The 11,755-nt window shown below is 44.3% G+C and overlaps 1 protein-coding gene across 2 annotated transcripts; it reads left to right on the top strand.

The window, feature by feature from the left end:
• Nucleotides 1–1,139: 1,139 nt before the first annotated feature.
• KARS1 (lysyl-tRNA synthetase 1) lies at nt 1,140–11,734 on the top strand. 2 transcript variants are annotated; one of them, XM_082770308.1, is made up of 14 exons: nt 1,140–1,885; nt 2,607–2,757; nt 2,963–3,128; nt 3,543–3,636; nt 3,939–4,125; nt 4,293–4,418; nt 6,174–6,293; nt 7,138–7,300; nt 7,390–7,563; nt 8,348–8,433; nt 9,127–9,212; nt 9,455–9,581; nt 11,228–11,371; nt 11,608–11,734. In XM_082770308.1, exons 1-14 carry the CDS (start codon nt 1,203–1,205, stop codon nt 11,692–11,694), a joined length of 2,394 nt encoding a protein of 797 aa, XP_082626434.1. In that variant the 5' UTR covers nt 1,140–1,202; the 3' UTR covers nt 11,695–11,734. The 2 variants fall into 2 exon arrangements, with proteins under 2 accessions (XP_082626434.1, XP_082626435.1); XM_082770309.1 differs by lacking the exon at nt 1,140–1,885 and adding an exon at nt 1,916–2,090.
• Nucleotides 11,735–11,755: the final 21 nt, after the last annotated feature.

Raw genomic sequence — 11,755 nt, forward strand, 5'->3', positions numbered from 1 at the left:
GTGTAACAGTGAACAGGTCCACGTTAAACCTTTCCATGAAGTGCCGCATAGTTTTCACTACTTCTCCCACCACTCTGGAAGAAGAGCAAGTGCTTCTTGGTCTGTCTTCCCTTTGTAACTGAGTGCCAGGGAAAGCACAGTCCTCCATCCCAGTCTTCAAACCAGATGCCGTTTCACCTGGAGGCTTTCCCCCTCCAACTTGTGTAGGAAGTTCTTCTAAAGCATCTGAGGTGTCACTTTCTGACTAAAAGTAAGAGAAATCATCAGTTAGGTATATTTCCCAGCAAGCTTCTGTTACTACTGCTACCCTGTGATCAGTATCTTCCACCATGACTTTCTATAACGTATAAAGACACTCTCTAATTACTGGACACATCAAAATTCACTGACTGAAGTGAAGCGATATATGTTAACAAGGATATACAAGATCACAGAAAAGCAAGACATGTAAGGGAGTATTTCAAAGGATCATAGACTATCTGAGTTGGAAGAGACCCACAAGGATCATCGAGTCCAACTTCTGGGTTCCTACAAGACCAGCCCCCCAAAAATCAGACCACGTGTCTGAGTGTTTTCCACACGCTTCTTGAACTCCGGCAGACTCAGTGCTGTGACCACTTCCCTAGGGAGCCTGTTCCAGTGCCCGACCACCCTCTGGGTGAAAAACCTTTTCCCAATATCCAGCCTGAACCTCCCCATTTGAACAACCTAAGTACAAAAAGCAAAGGTAAACAGTAATGCAACCGCGCGAACATTTTATGCCCAAGGTAAAAGCTGCCAATACAGCTCTTGACACATCATAGCATGTAACAGTCACGATAACCTCCTCAGCCGAACTTTGGGCAGAGAATCAAGTTACACAAACGGGCCCTATTGCACGTGCCGCAGTGAGATGCTGCTCATCGCAAGCCACATAGTTCACAACTCACACGAAGCTCCCATTTCGCCATAGCATAAGGGGTATCACGGTGCAAAGCAAACCAAGAATTTAACTGAGCTACAGCATGGGAAAGCCGCTCCGTGGCAGCCAGGGCTGCCGCGCGCAGCTCGCCCTCAGCGGCACAGCAGCGGCTGCGGCCCCGCCGCCGGCTGCCAACGCTCACCTCGTCGCTTTCAAACTCCCGATTCGCTGCCTCGAAAATGCCCATGCCTCGTGCGCGCTCCTCCTCCGTCTGCTTGGGCTCTGCGGGAAGAGACGGGCGATGGCTGCCGGGCCCGGGCCGCCGCCGCCGCTCCCCCCGGGCCCCATCGGCCGCCCCCTGCTCACCCCCGCGCAGCGGCCTCAAGTGCCGCAGGTAGCGGTCGCGCATGGCCTGCCAGGAGTGCCGCGTCAGGCCGGCCCGCTCCAGCTCCTTCCACAGCGCCCTGCCGCCCACCCGCCTCTCGCCCCGCCCGCGCACGGCCTGCAGCAGCGCCGCGTCCTCCGCCTCCGTGAAGGCGAGGCGGCCGCGCGGCGAGGCGGCGGGCGGCGGGGGCGGCGCAGCGGGCAGCCGGAAGGGCTCCAGCGGCAGGCGCTGGTTGCGCTTTATGCACTCCGTCACGTACTCGGCGGAGACGGCCCCGCCGGGCGCCTGCTCGCCGGGCTGCGCCAGGAGCACGGCGTCCGGCTCCTGGATGCGGCACAGCCGCCCGCCGCCCGCCAGCAGCAGGGGCGCCAGGCGCAGCTTGGTCAGCCCGGGCCGCACGTAGAAGCGCATCGGCCTCCCGTCATCCCACAGGAACAGCTGGCGCGAGCGCCCTGCCTCCGCTTTCCCGCGCGCCGCCATCGCTGCCCGCCGACGCGCAGGCGCCGCGGCACCGGAAGGGCCGCGGGAGGAGCGAAGATGGCGGCCGCAGCGGAGCGGGGTTGCGACGTGGGGGACGCTGAGCCGCGCCTCAGTAAAAAGTGAGGGTGGGCGGGCAGGGCAACTGAGGCGATGCTGAGCTGAGCTGAGCTGAGCTGAGCTGAGCTGAGCGAACGTCTGGCGTGTGCCGCCAGGTGATCCGTTGGAGCGCGCCATGCTGAGGCCTGCAGCTGCGCGGCTCCGCGGCTGGGCCTGGAAGGCCGCGCCCGCGCTCCGATGGCGCCAGGCGCTTCATGACCGAAGCAGGTCGGTGCTTTGCGATCTGGCCGGGCCCGCCTCTTTCATCATGAAGTTTCGGCCGGCGGGGCCGGGGGCTGTGGGGCCCTGCGCTCCACGGGGAGCGGGCCGCGAAGGCGGCAGCGGGAGTCTGAAGCAGAGCCTGACTTTAACCGGTGACTTTAACCTGACTTTTAGCTCATTTCACTTACCTGCCGCGTGGGGTAGCTCTGCTTCTATGAAGGCTCGTATAAGGGGGCCTGCAGAGGATCCTTGGGCTCCCAGGGAACGCATCCTCAAGGTCTGTCTACGCAATACTTAATTCAGCTTTAGTTTTCCCTGAGTATTCGTATCTCTTAAGGAATGAACTAAAAGCCTTCAGAGAAGGAAACACTTAAACACACTTAAGTATTATTTTGACTTTAGGGCACAGTAAGGGAAATGACGGGGCTATTGTTACAGTAAGGTTTTGGCAGAATCTGGCAAAGTGCTTCCCCATACAAGTAGCAAAGTACCTGCTGCATCTGTTTTCCTTCTGTTTTACAGTGAGCTGAAGAGGCGTTTGAAGGCTGAAAGAAAAATAGCTGAAAAAGAGGCAAAGCAGAAAGAGCAAAGTGAAAAGCATTCAAATAAGCCTTCCTTGACTTCTGACTCTGAGAATAACATTGGTGCTGATGAGGAAAACTTGGATCCAAATGTGAGAATCTGGACATGTGCTTATTACTGTTTTGAGAATAAATATTGTTGATCTACATTTGATTTTTATTCAGAATGAACTAAATGGTTAAAAGGGGGGGGGGAGAGGAGACACATATTCCTAAGTCAGGGTAGCAGTGTTTTAACTTGTAAAATGCTTTAAGATTCTAATAAAATCATTCGGTCTTGCTTGTTTATTGTTACAGCAATATTACAAGATCCGTAGCCATGCAATCCAGCAGCTGCAGGGCACCAATGAAGATCCTTATCCCCACAAGTTCCACGTAGACTTATCTCTCTCAGATTTTATAGAGAAATACAGTCACTTGCAGCCAGGAGATCACCTGACAGACATTACAGTGAGAGTGGCAGGTAAAAGCTAATCTGGAATACAGAAGGATGGCCTGTTGATTTTCAGAGCTAAGTCCTAGCTGGTTTTAGAGATGGGGTGGTCTGTTTTCAAATTTTGCTGATCCTCTTAGTCATGAAGCTAAGTCTGTAGCAGCATTATACTATTTAGGACAGGCTTTCAGACTGAGTGGATTGTTGCAACTTACCTTACAAGTATAACATTAGATTGTGATTTTGGCTTCAGGACTCAAAGCTCACGTGAACTTTTGTGTAGTCATGTTAGTTTTAAGATTTTAACTGCTTCTCTTCCACATTTAGTGATCAGTTCAGAACTGATGGTCTTTTTTACGGGTGGTGGTAATATTGTAGCTTTTGCCCTTGTGTCCTTCTGTTAGGGACATGTTTCTCAGTGTTCTGCATGTTTTTGGTATTTAGGTCGAATCCACGCAAAGCGTGCCTCTGGAGGGAAACTGATTTTCTATGATCTTCGTGGTGAAGGAGTCAAGTTGCAGGTCATGGCAAATTCCAGGTAAGTAGAAATATTCCCAGTAGCATTCTAAATTGAACTGTTCTCTAGGACTTAGAAATGTGTATTTGGGCATCCAGTTATTTCATTGCCTTAGCTAAGCTGTTTGGCTAGGGATTGTCTTAGGTAGGCAGGTAGCGTTTTGCTTAGGCTGTTATGTATGGCTTCCTTATTAGAAGGATTCTTGTTTTTAAGAATTTGGCCTGAGGAGAGACTTGCAGGACAGTTGGAATGTTGAACTTCAAGCAAAACTACTTACTTTTTTTTTTTTTTTTTTTTTTTTTTTTTTTTTTTTGTAATTACAGACTTTACAAATCTGAGGAAGAATATTTCTGTATTAACAACAAGCTGCGTCGTGGGGACATTATTGGTGTAGAAGGAAATCCTGGGAAAACAAAGAAAGGGGAACTGAGTATTATTCCTTACGAAATAACTCTGTTATCTCCATGCCTGCACATGTTGCCTCATCTTCACTTTGGCCTTAAAGATAAGGTAAGGTACCTGCCGTACCTGTGACTCTTGGAGGTGATTTGACAGGTCATCCATTCAGATCTGCTGATGGTATCAGTGAACAAAGAGCCATTCATCTTGTTTTGGTACTTCTTTTCTTTGGCAGTACATTTTGTCTAGCTTGTTCTAAAAATATTTGTTCTTTTCAGGAAACTAGATATCGTCAGAGATACTTGGATTTAATTCTTAATGATTATGTGAGGCAAAAATTTATAACCCGTGCAAAGATTGTGACATATATCCGGAGCTTTCTAGATGAATTGGGCTTCTTAGAGGTAAGGCTTTATTGTTTGTTTCTGTCTGCATACTCAATGTGTTTGGGGCTTCTCAGCTTCAGGGATACTGTATATTCAGGCTCACATGCGAAATATTAATAGAGTGAGAGCAATTACCTCAACACGGTGTGTTTATCAGTTTCAGGTAACAGGAGCTGTTTTATTTTCCCTCTTTTTAAAGTTAAGACTATTGCTCAGTTGGTAGCCTGTGATTCAGAAAACATTTATGAAGGTAGAACTTCAAACTGCTGTTGTCTTTTTCTTATTTCAGTAGTGTAAGGTAGAAGTGACATCTTTGCAATGGCATTTTGACATAATATAGTTCCATTAAGAGTTTATCAGCCGAATCTGCAAAATCTGCCACTGGAGTTTTTTGAGAGCAGAGGAAGGATGAAGCAGTCTGAACCTGTGCTATGTCATCTCTGTCTTGCCATGTAAAGGCTTTAAAACTTTCTTTGATTTTTTTTTTTTTTTTTTTTGCTTTTAATCTAGTACTTACAAATTATACTATTTTGACAATAATTTGATGAAAGAGAACCATGAGAGTCCTTCTCAATTTATGCAAAGTGTAAATACATGAACAAAATAAAAGGCAGAAGAGTCAGGGAATCGTCAGCAATCTAAAGATGCATGAGTCAATGCTGAGTCATTAGGGTCCATATGGCATGATTTAGTGTCATACCACGGGCAGATACTCGCTTGATTTTGAGAAAAATACATCTGAACTGTCATAGGTATTGTACCGTGCTGTTCAGGTTACTGTCAGGGCTTCTTTGCAGTCAGTTCAATGCTCCAAAGTTAAACTGCGTTTCTGATTCCGGTACTGTCTGGCATGCTCACTGCTTTCTGTTCTCTGAAGCTCAGTCTGATATATAGTGCAGATGTGTTTGGAGAAACCCAAAATACTTAGAGACCTATATTAATACATATCTTAGGATGTTCCTCCTCTTTTTCAAGTTCTAGCTGCGTTCTTGTTCTGTCGTTATCACACGTCAACTTCTGGTTTTGCCCTGATCTTTGTTCTTTCCCAGAAGCCCTGAGTCTCGCTGTAGTTCCTCTTCTGCACTGCTATAAACAGTTCTGTCGTGAATTATGAAATACTTGTTTTCATGATTTGAGGTTATTAACAGGAGATTAATTCTTGTTGGTAGTGAGGTATGAGGATATAGCTGGCATCCTGAAGTTCTTTATGCTGATGTGTAAGCCAAGCCTGTAGGTCAGCACAGCAGATTAAATAGCGTATCTCCCACAGAATCAATTAGAAAATCATTCTTATCACTTGGGCAGACTTATAGAGGAGCAGCTGCTTGTACTGTTTTGCCACTTTCACCTGTACTCTGAGTACGGGGCTGAGGTTTGATTTGTAAATCATTCTGTCATTCCATTTTTACAAAGGTCGTCTTTATTTTCGTACTTGCCTGTCAGGTTCTTCTTTCCCTGAATTTGATGTTGAACTTACGTGTAAGTCTCTTTCTCTCGTAGTTGATAGTGTATATTCTTTGTATTATTATTGACTTCATGGGAGAAATGGCCTTTACTACAGAATTGTTTTCATATGCTGGAATGTCAAAGACTAAGTGAAATGCAGAGATTTTTTTCATCAGAGCTAGCTGTGGTTGGTTGGTTTTCTTGTTTCACGGAGTTCTGCTGTGGAAACAGAAATACCCAAAAGATGAAAGCACGGTAGGTATTGAGGAGGAGCCTGGAAATATTTATGTCAATGTTAAAATCTGTTGTTTTGTTACTATTTTACAGATTGAAACTCCTATGATGAATATAATTCCAGGTGGAGCCATGGCAAGACCTTTTATCACATACCATAATGAGCTTGATATGAATTTATATATGAGAATTGCTCCGGAGCTTTACCACAAGGTAAAATACAAGCCCCACATGGTTAATCCTATATTCTCCAGCCTGTTGTGATCTCACAGAATCACAGAATGGTTGAGGTTGGAAGGGGCCTCTGGAGGTCATCTGTCCAAACACCCAATTCAAGCAGGGCCATTCAGAGCAAGTTGCCCAGGACTGTATCCAGAGAGCTTCTGAATATCTACAAAGAGGCGATTTAACAACCTCTCTGGGCAGACTGTGCCAGTGCTCAGTCAACCGTACGATACAAAAGCTACCTGATATTCAGATGGAGCCTCCTGTATTCCAGTTTGTACTTACTGCTTCTTTTCTTGTCAATGGGCACCACTGAAGTGAGCCTGGCTCCATCTTCACATCCTTTCTTCAGTTATTTATATATATTGATAAGATTTCCCCTGGAGCCTTGTCTAGCCTAGACAGTCCCGTCTTTCTCAGCCTTTCCTCATTGCGGAAGTGTTCCTGAACTCATCTTAGTGGCCCTTCACTGGACTCTCTCCAGTGTGACTATGTCTCTGTTGCACAGGGGTCTGGAACTGGACACAGTACTCCAGGTGTTGCCTCACTAGGGCTGAGTGGAAAGGAAGGATCACCTCCCTTGACCCACTGGCAATACTTTGTTAGTGCAGCCAAGAGCACTATTAGCCTTCTTAGCGGCAAGGGCACATCTCATTATTTAAAATAGATAAATAAATTATGATTATTCCTGAAGACCAGTGGACTCAGTGGATTAGTGGAAACAAAATGGATCTTGAATCAGATTTTTCAGGTCATGTTGCAGTTATGTTTGTATGAGCTCTTTTCAGTTCTTTGAAAATGTTGGTATTTACTAGAATTTCCTTTTGTTTAGATGGTGGTGGTTGGAGGCTTGGACAGAGTATATGAAATTGGGCGTCAGTTCCGGAATGAAGGAATTGATTTGACTCACAACCCTGAGTTCACAACTTGTGAATTCTACATGGCTTATGCAGACTACCATGACTTGATGGAAATTACAGAGAAGCTGCTTTCAGGTGACATATGCAATATTAATTAAAAAAGAATAAGAATCCCCAGAAAGAACTGTATATTATGTTGTATACTCCCTTCTATACTCTTGTAGGGATGGTGAAACATATTACTGGAAGCTACAAGATCACTTACCATCCAGATGGTCAAGATGGACAGGCATACGAGATAGATTTTACCCTTCCTTTCCGACGCATTAGCATGGTGGATGAATTGGAAAAGGTTCTAGGAGTGAAATTTCCATCAGCTGAGTCCTTTGAAACTGAAGGTTAGACGGTGTTTATGCATGTCCTATTATTCTTACTTAACACACAGAGAGCAAAGATTTGAAGTCCTCAGCCTGCAGTCTGTCAGCTACTTTTTTGAAGTGGTGTCAGTACATGGGATTGATTTGCTCTCAATTTGTCTGTTACATGAGAGTCCAGAATGAAGTGAAGCCTTCGTGCCATGCAGTTTTTAGCAAGTTCTGACTCTTTCACCTCTTCCTTTGTGGAGTATATATAATGCTGTATACTCAGAAGACGTAATCTGAGGAGAACTTGATCTGTTAAAGAAACACAGCTTTTTATTTCTTATTTCTTCTGTCTTTTGTGCAATTGAGTCTCCATGCCTGTGATCATAGGTTAGGAGTAAGGTTATTTTGGGCATTCTTCAAAGTATGTGCGTCTGCTATTTTATTCTTGAAATCATAATTTGTAAGGAAATAAGTTCATACGCTTTTTAGTGCTTTTTTTTTGTTTGTTTGTTTAAATAATAATATCTGACAATTGTGATGCAGGATTGTATGTAACTATTTTCTGATTTTCCGAAATGCGAAATAACATAGATTTTAGTGTAAACTGATAAAAAACAAAAATACGAAGCCAAAAAAAATATTTTCGTAGTGTTTGAAACTGACGTTTGAGGTAATATTTTCCATGATGATTTCTACTGTTAATGTTTTCTACTATAGAGATTTAAAGAACCACTATAAAACCTTTTGAAGTATGCAGGAAGAAAAGATGTGGCTGCCTGGATGGCTTTTCTAATTTTTTGTCTACAACTGTTTTTAGAAACTCGCAGGTTCTTTGATGACCTTTGTGTGGCAAGAAATGTTGAGTGTCCACCTCCCAGGACAACAGCAAGGCTTCTTGACAGAGTAAGTAACAGTGATTTTTTGATAGTCCTAACATATTTCAGGATCTGTCTGTATCAATAGAAGTCTCTTCAGAACAAGTTTAGCTGCATGTGACAAAATACACTGACATAGGCTAAAGCTGTTTCTTTATGACAGTGATAAAACTTGTTTTATCAAAATCCTGTTGTCTACACTAAAACGTAGTTGACTGATACCTGCTTAATATGAGATCTAGAGAATTTTAGGTTGAAAACTCGTTTCCTGTGCCCCTAAAAAATCTGCTTTATCCTTATGTCAATTTTTTTTTTTCAAGAGATCTGTTTGTTTGTATGTATCTTATCAAACTGGTAGGCTTCCCATATAGTTCTTTTATCAACTGTATTAAGTCTTTTCCTTTGTACCCAGCATATTGCCTTATAGAACCTGTTAACAAAAATAGTAACGTAATTTCATTTGCACATCATAACAAAGGCCAATAAAAAAAGCATCAGGAAAAAAAAAAAACAACACAGCTATGTCACTGTTTCTTATCCAGCTAGGACGTATGTGCTCTATTAGTGAGAACATTGCCGTGATTAAGCATTATTAGTTGAGAAACTTCTCAGTTTCATGGTACATTCTTCAGTACTGAAGAGAAGGAATTAAGATGTTTGGGAAAGGCAGTGCTGGAAAGCGTTACTGTACTCTACACAACTTTTGCTTTTGTTTTCCCAGTTAGTTGGTGAATTTCTGGAAGTCACTTGTATCAACCCAACATTCATCTGTGATCACCCTCAGATCATGAGTCCTCTAGCCAAATGGTAAGAGTATGAGACAGTTAGTATGTAACTCCTTAATCCTCTATTTTTACACCAATCCAGGTAGGTTCTTGAACTGTGAAGCCTAGCATCCAGAGAACAGGTGTGCTCATACCGAGTAGTTTAAAGTTTTGACAGCTGTTACTGCTAAATGTGGGTAGACTTCTTGACGTCATGTATGTGATCTATTGTTTTTGTAAAGCTATTTATTTTAAGGTGTGGTTGGTTTGCCTCTTTTGATGTAGGCATCGCACTCATCGGGGACTAACAGAACGTTTTGAACTCTTTGTGATGAAGAAGGAAGTGTGCAATGCATACACAGAACTTAATGATCCTTTCCGGCAGCGGCAGCTTTTTGAGGATCAGGCCAAGGTAGGGTGTTTGCTGATAGTGAATCAATGATTTAGGCACATAAGTAAAGAGTATTTTCTATGCCTAATTCCAAATCTGTCACTAGTCCCTACAGCTGAAAAGGGTTGTTAATACTTTGAGTGAGTGTTCCTCACTCAAGTGAAACCCTTTCATTAAAACTTACTTCCTTTTAAAGGAACCTTGCTCTAAGGTAAACATGTCTAAACTCTTCTGTTGATTAGTTTATAGTAGCACTGCCAGGTTTTGGAATAGCATGCTTTTTTTTTTCTACCTGATGTACTTATCTGAAAAAAAGCAGATGTGCAGGGTATTTTCTCTGTGTTACTTGGAGTGAAAGTGAGTTATTTTTCCACAATTAAGCCTTCATGTAATCATACAACATCATATTTCCAGTTTCTTAAATAAGTTTCTGTGTCCAATAAAAGTTTGAATGTTGAGTCTAATTTTCAGAACTCTGAGCTCTTTTAAATTGTTTCACAGAATAGAGCTGCAAACTGGAAATTATTATGCCTGGAAATTGATAGCACTAGGTGTCTCTACATAAGTCTGGGAAAGGAGGGACTCAAACTGGCTTTGTTATTAATTATGTATACACTCACATGGATGCGTGTGTGCATACATGATTGAGGTCAGATGGTGTGGTCTGCAGAGAATTCCTGTTATTTCTACTGTTTCTGATGGCTTCACATTACCTGAGAGGATTAAACAGTTATCAAAAACAGGAAAATATGTTAACTAACTTACTTGTTAGTAAATTTCAAAATGTTGTCAGTGTGAATATTATTAAAGATTTCTTTCTCCTTGGGTCTGCTGTATGTTTGTTTGCTGCTGTTGTCTGATTATGCCTAGTCTCTGCAGACCTGTGATTCTTTGTTTTAAATTAAAATTTGCCTGAAGGCTTAAGGGGGAAATTGAGTCTAAGGGTGGCAGTTCACATTCCAGGATTTCAGACTCAAGCAGAAAAGTTTAATACTTTGGGAGAGTGTTTCTTGAAACTATGTATACCAAAACGTTAGTTGTTTCAACACTGACCTGTTGTACATTTGAGGGGCTTGACTAGTCTGCATTTTTATCATCATCATCACCTTTAGCACTTGGAGGCTGTTAGGGCCAATTTTTGTAAGAAGTGTTAATTACTTCCTCAGTGTCAGGGATTATAATCTTTCCACATGGGGGGGGGAAAAGCAACTGTTTAATTTTGTTTCATGGAGCAATTGCTGGTGATTCAAATGATTCTGGTTCTTAGTTGTTTCTGCAAACGGTAAAGGGGTACTTGGAAGTGATAAAGAACCCGAGAAGCTTTTGAAAGCAATTTATTCCACGGTGGTCTGCTGCCATGCGTCTCTGGAGATTGCTTTTACTGAAGCAAAAAGGCTGAACGTTTGTCTAGAAAAGAAGCTTCTGGGTCACAAAGAAGTTGAGCTTAGAGTTGATTTGGAAGCACCTGTACAGCCAGCTTCCACAGCTTTCTTTTTCTGGGTGATTAAACTTCCCTCATTTGTTACTCACTTTTGTGGCTGCATAAAGCTTTGGTTTTATCAGTTACACGGCTGCTACAAACATACTCATTTCTGATGGCAACTAGTAGAACCGGTAGCGTCTAGCTCTGTACGACCCTGCCTTTTATCGCTTATTTTCTCATTTAGGCAAAGGCTGCAGGCGACGATGAAGCCATGTTTATTGACGAAAACTTCTGCACCGCACTGGAGTACGGCCTCCCTCCTACAGCTGGCTGGGGCATGGGAATCGATCGCTTCGCCATGTTCCTTACGGATTCCAGTAACATCAAGGTAAACGGGAGCGGCGGCGCCTGCTGCGGGCGGCTGGAGAGCTGCCACGCGGTCCCGCCGAGCGGAGCGCGGGAGGCCGCGGGCGTCGCCCCGCCCCCGGAAGCCGCCCGAGCCGCCGAGCGCCGCTCCCGGCCGCGTGACGGGGCGGGGCCGAGCCGCGCTTTCGCGAGACTTCAGCGCCGCGGCGCTCTGCGGGCCGGGGGCCTGGCGCGCTCTGAGGGTGTCGCTCTTTGCAGGAGGTGCTGCTCTTCCCCGCCATGAAGCCGGAGGACAAGAGGAAGGAGGTGCAGCCCGAGCAGCCTGCCGAAGGCACCTCCGTGTGACGCCCGGGGTGGTCGTCAATAAATGCAGCTCTGTGCCGCGCGAGTGCCCCTGTGTCTCTGT

The sequence above is a fragment of the Aythya marila genome (assembly GCF_965140915.1).
Source record: "Aythya marila genome assembly, chromosome: 12".
NCBI classification, from domain to species: domain Eukaryota; kingdom Metazoa; phylum Chordata; class Aves; order Anseriformes; family Anatidae; genus Aythya; species Aythya marila.

Coding starts and splice junctions, on each gene's coding strand:
- KARS1 (XM_082770308.1), top strand. CDS start 1,203: ATGGCTGCCGGGCCCGGGCCGCCGCCGCCGCTCCCCCCGGGCCCCATC. Junction 1,886..2,606: donor GAGCCGCGCCTCAGTAAAAA/GTGAGGGTGGGC, acceptor TCTGTTTTACAG/TGAGCTGAAGAGGCGTTTGA. Junction 8,434..9,126: donor CAGCAAGGCTTCTTGACAGA/GTAAGTAACAGT, acceptor TTGTTTTCCCAG/TTAGTTGGTGAATTTCTGGA.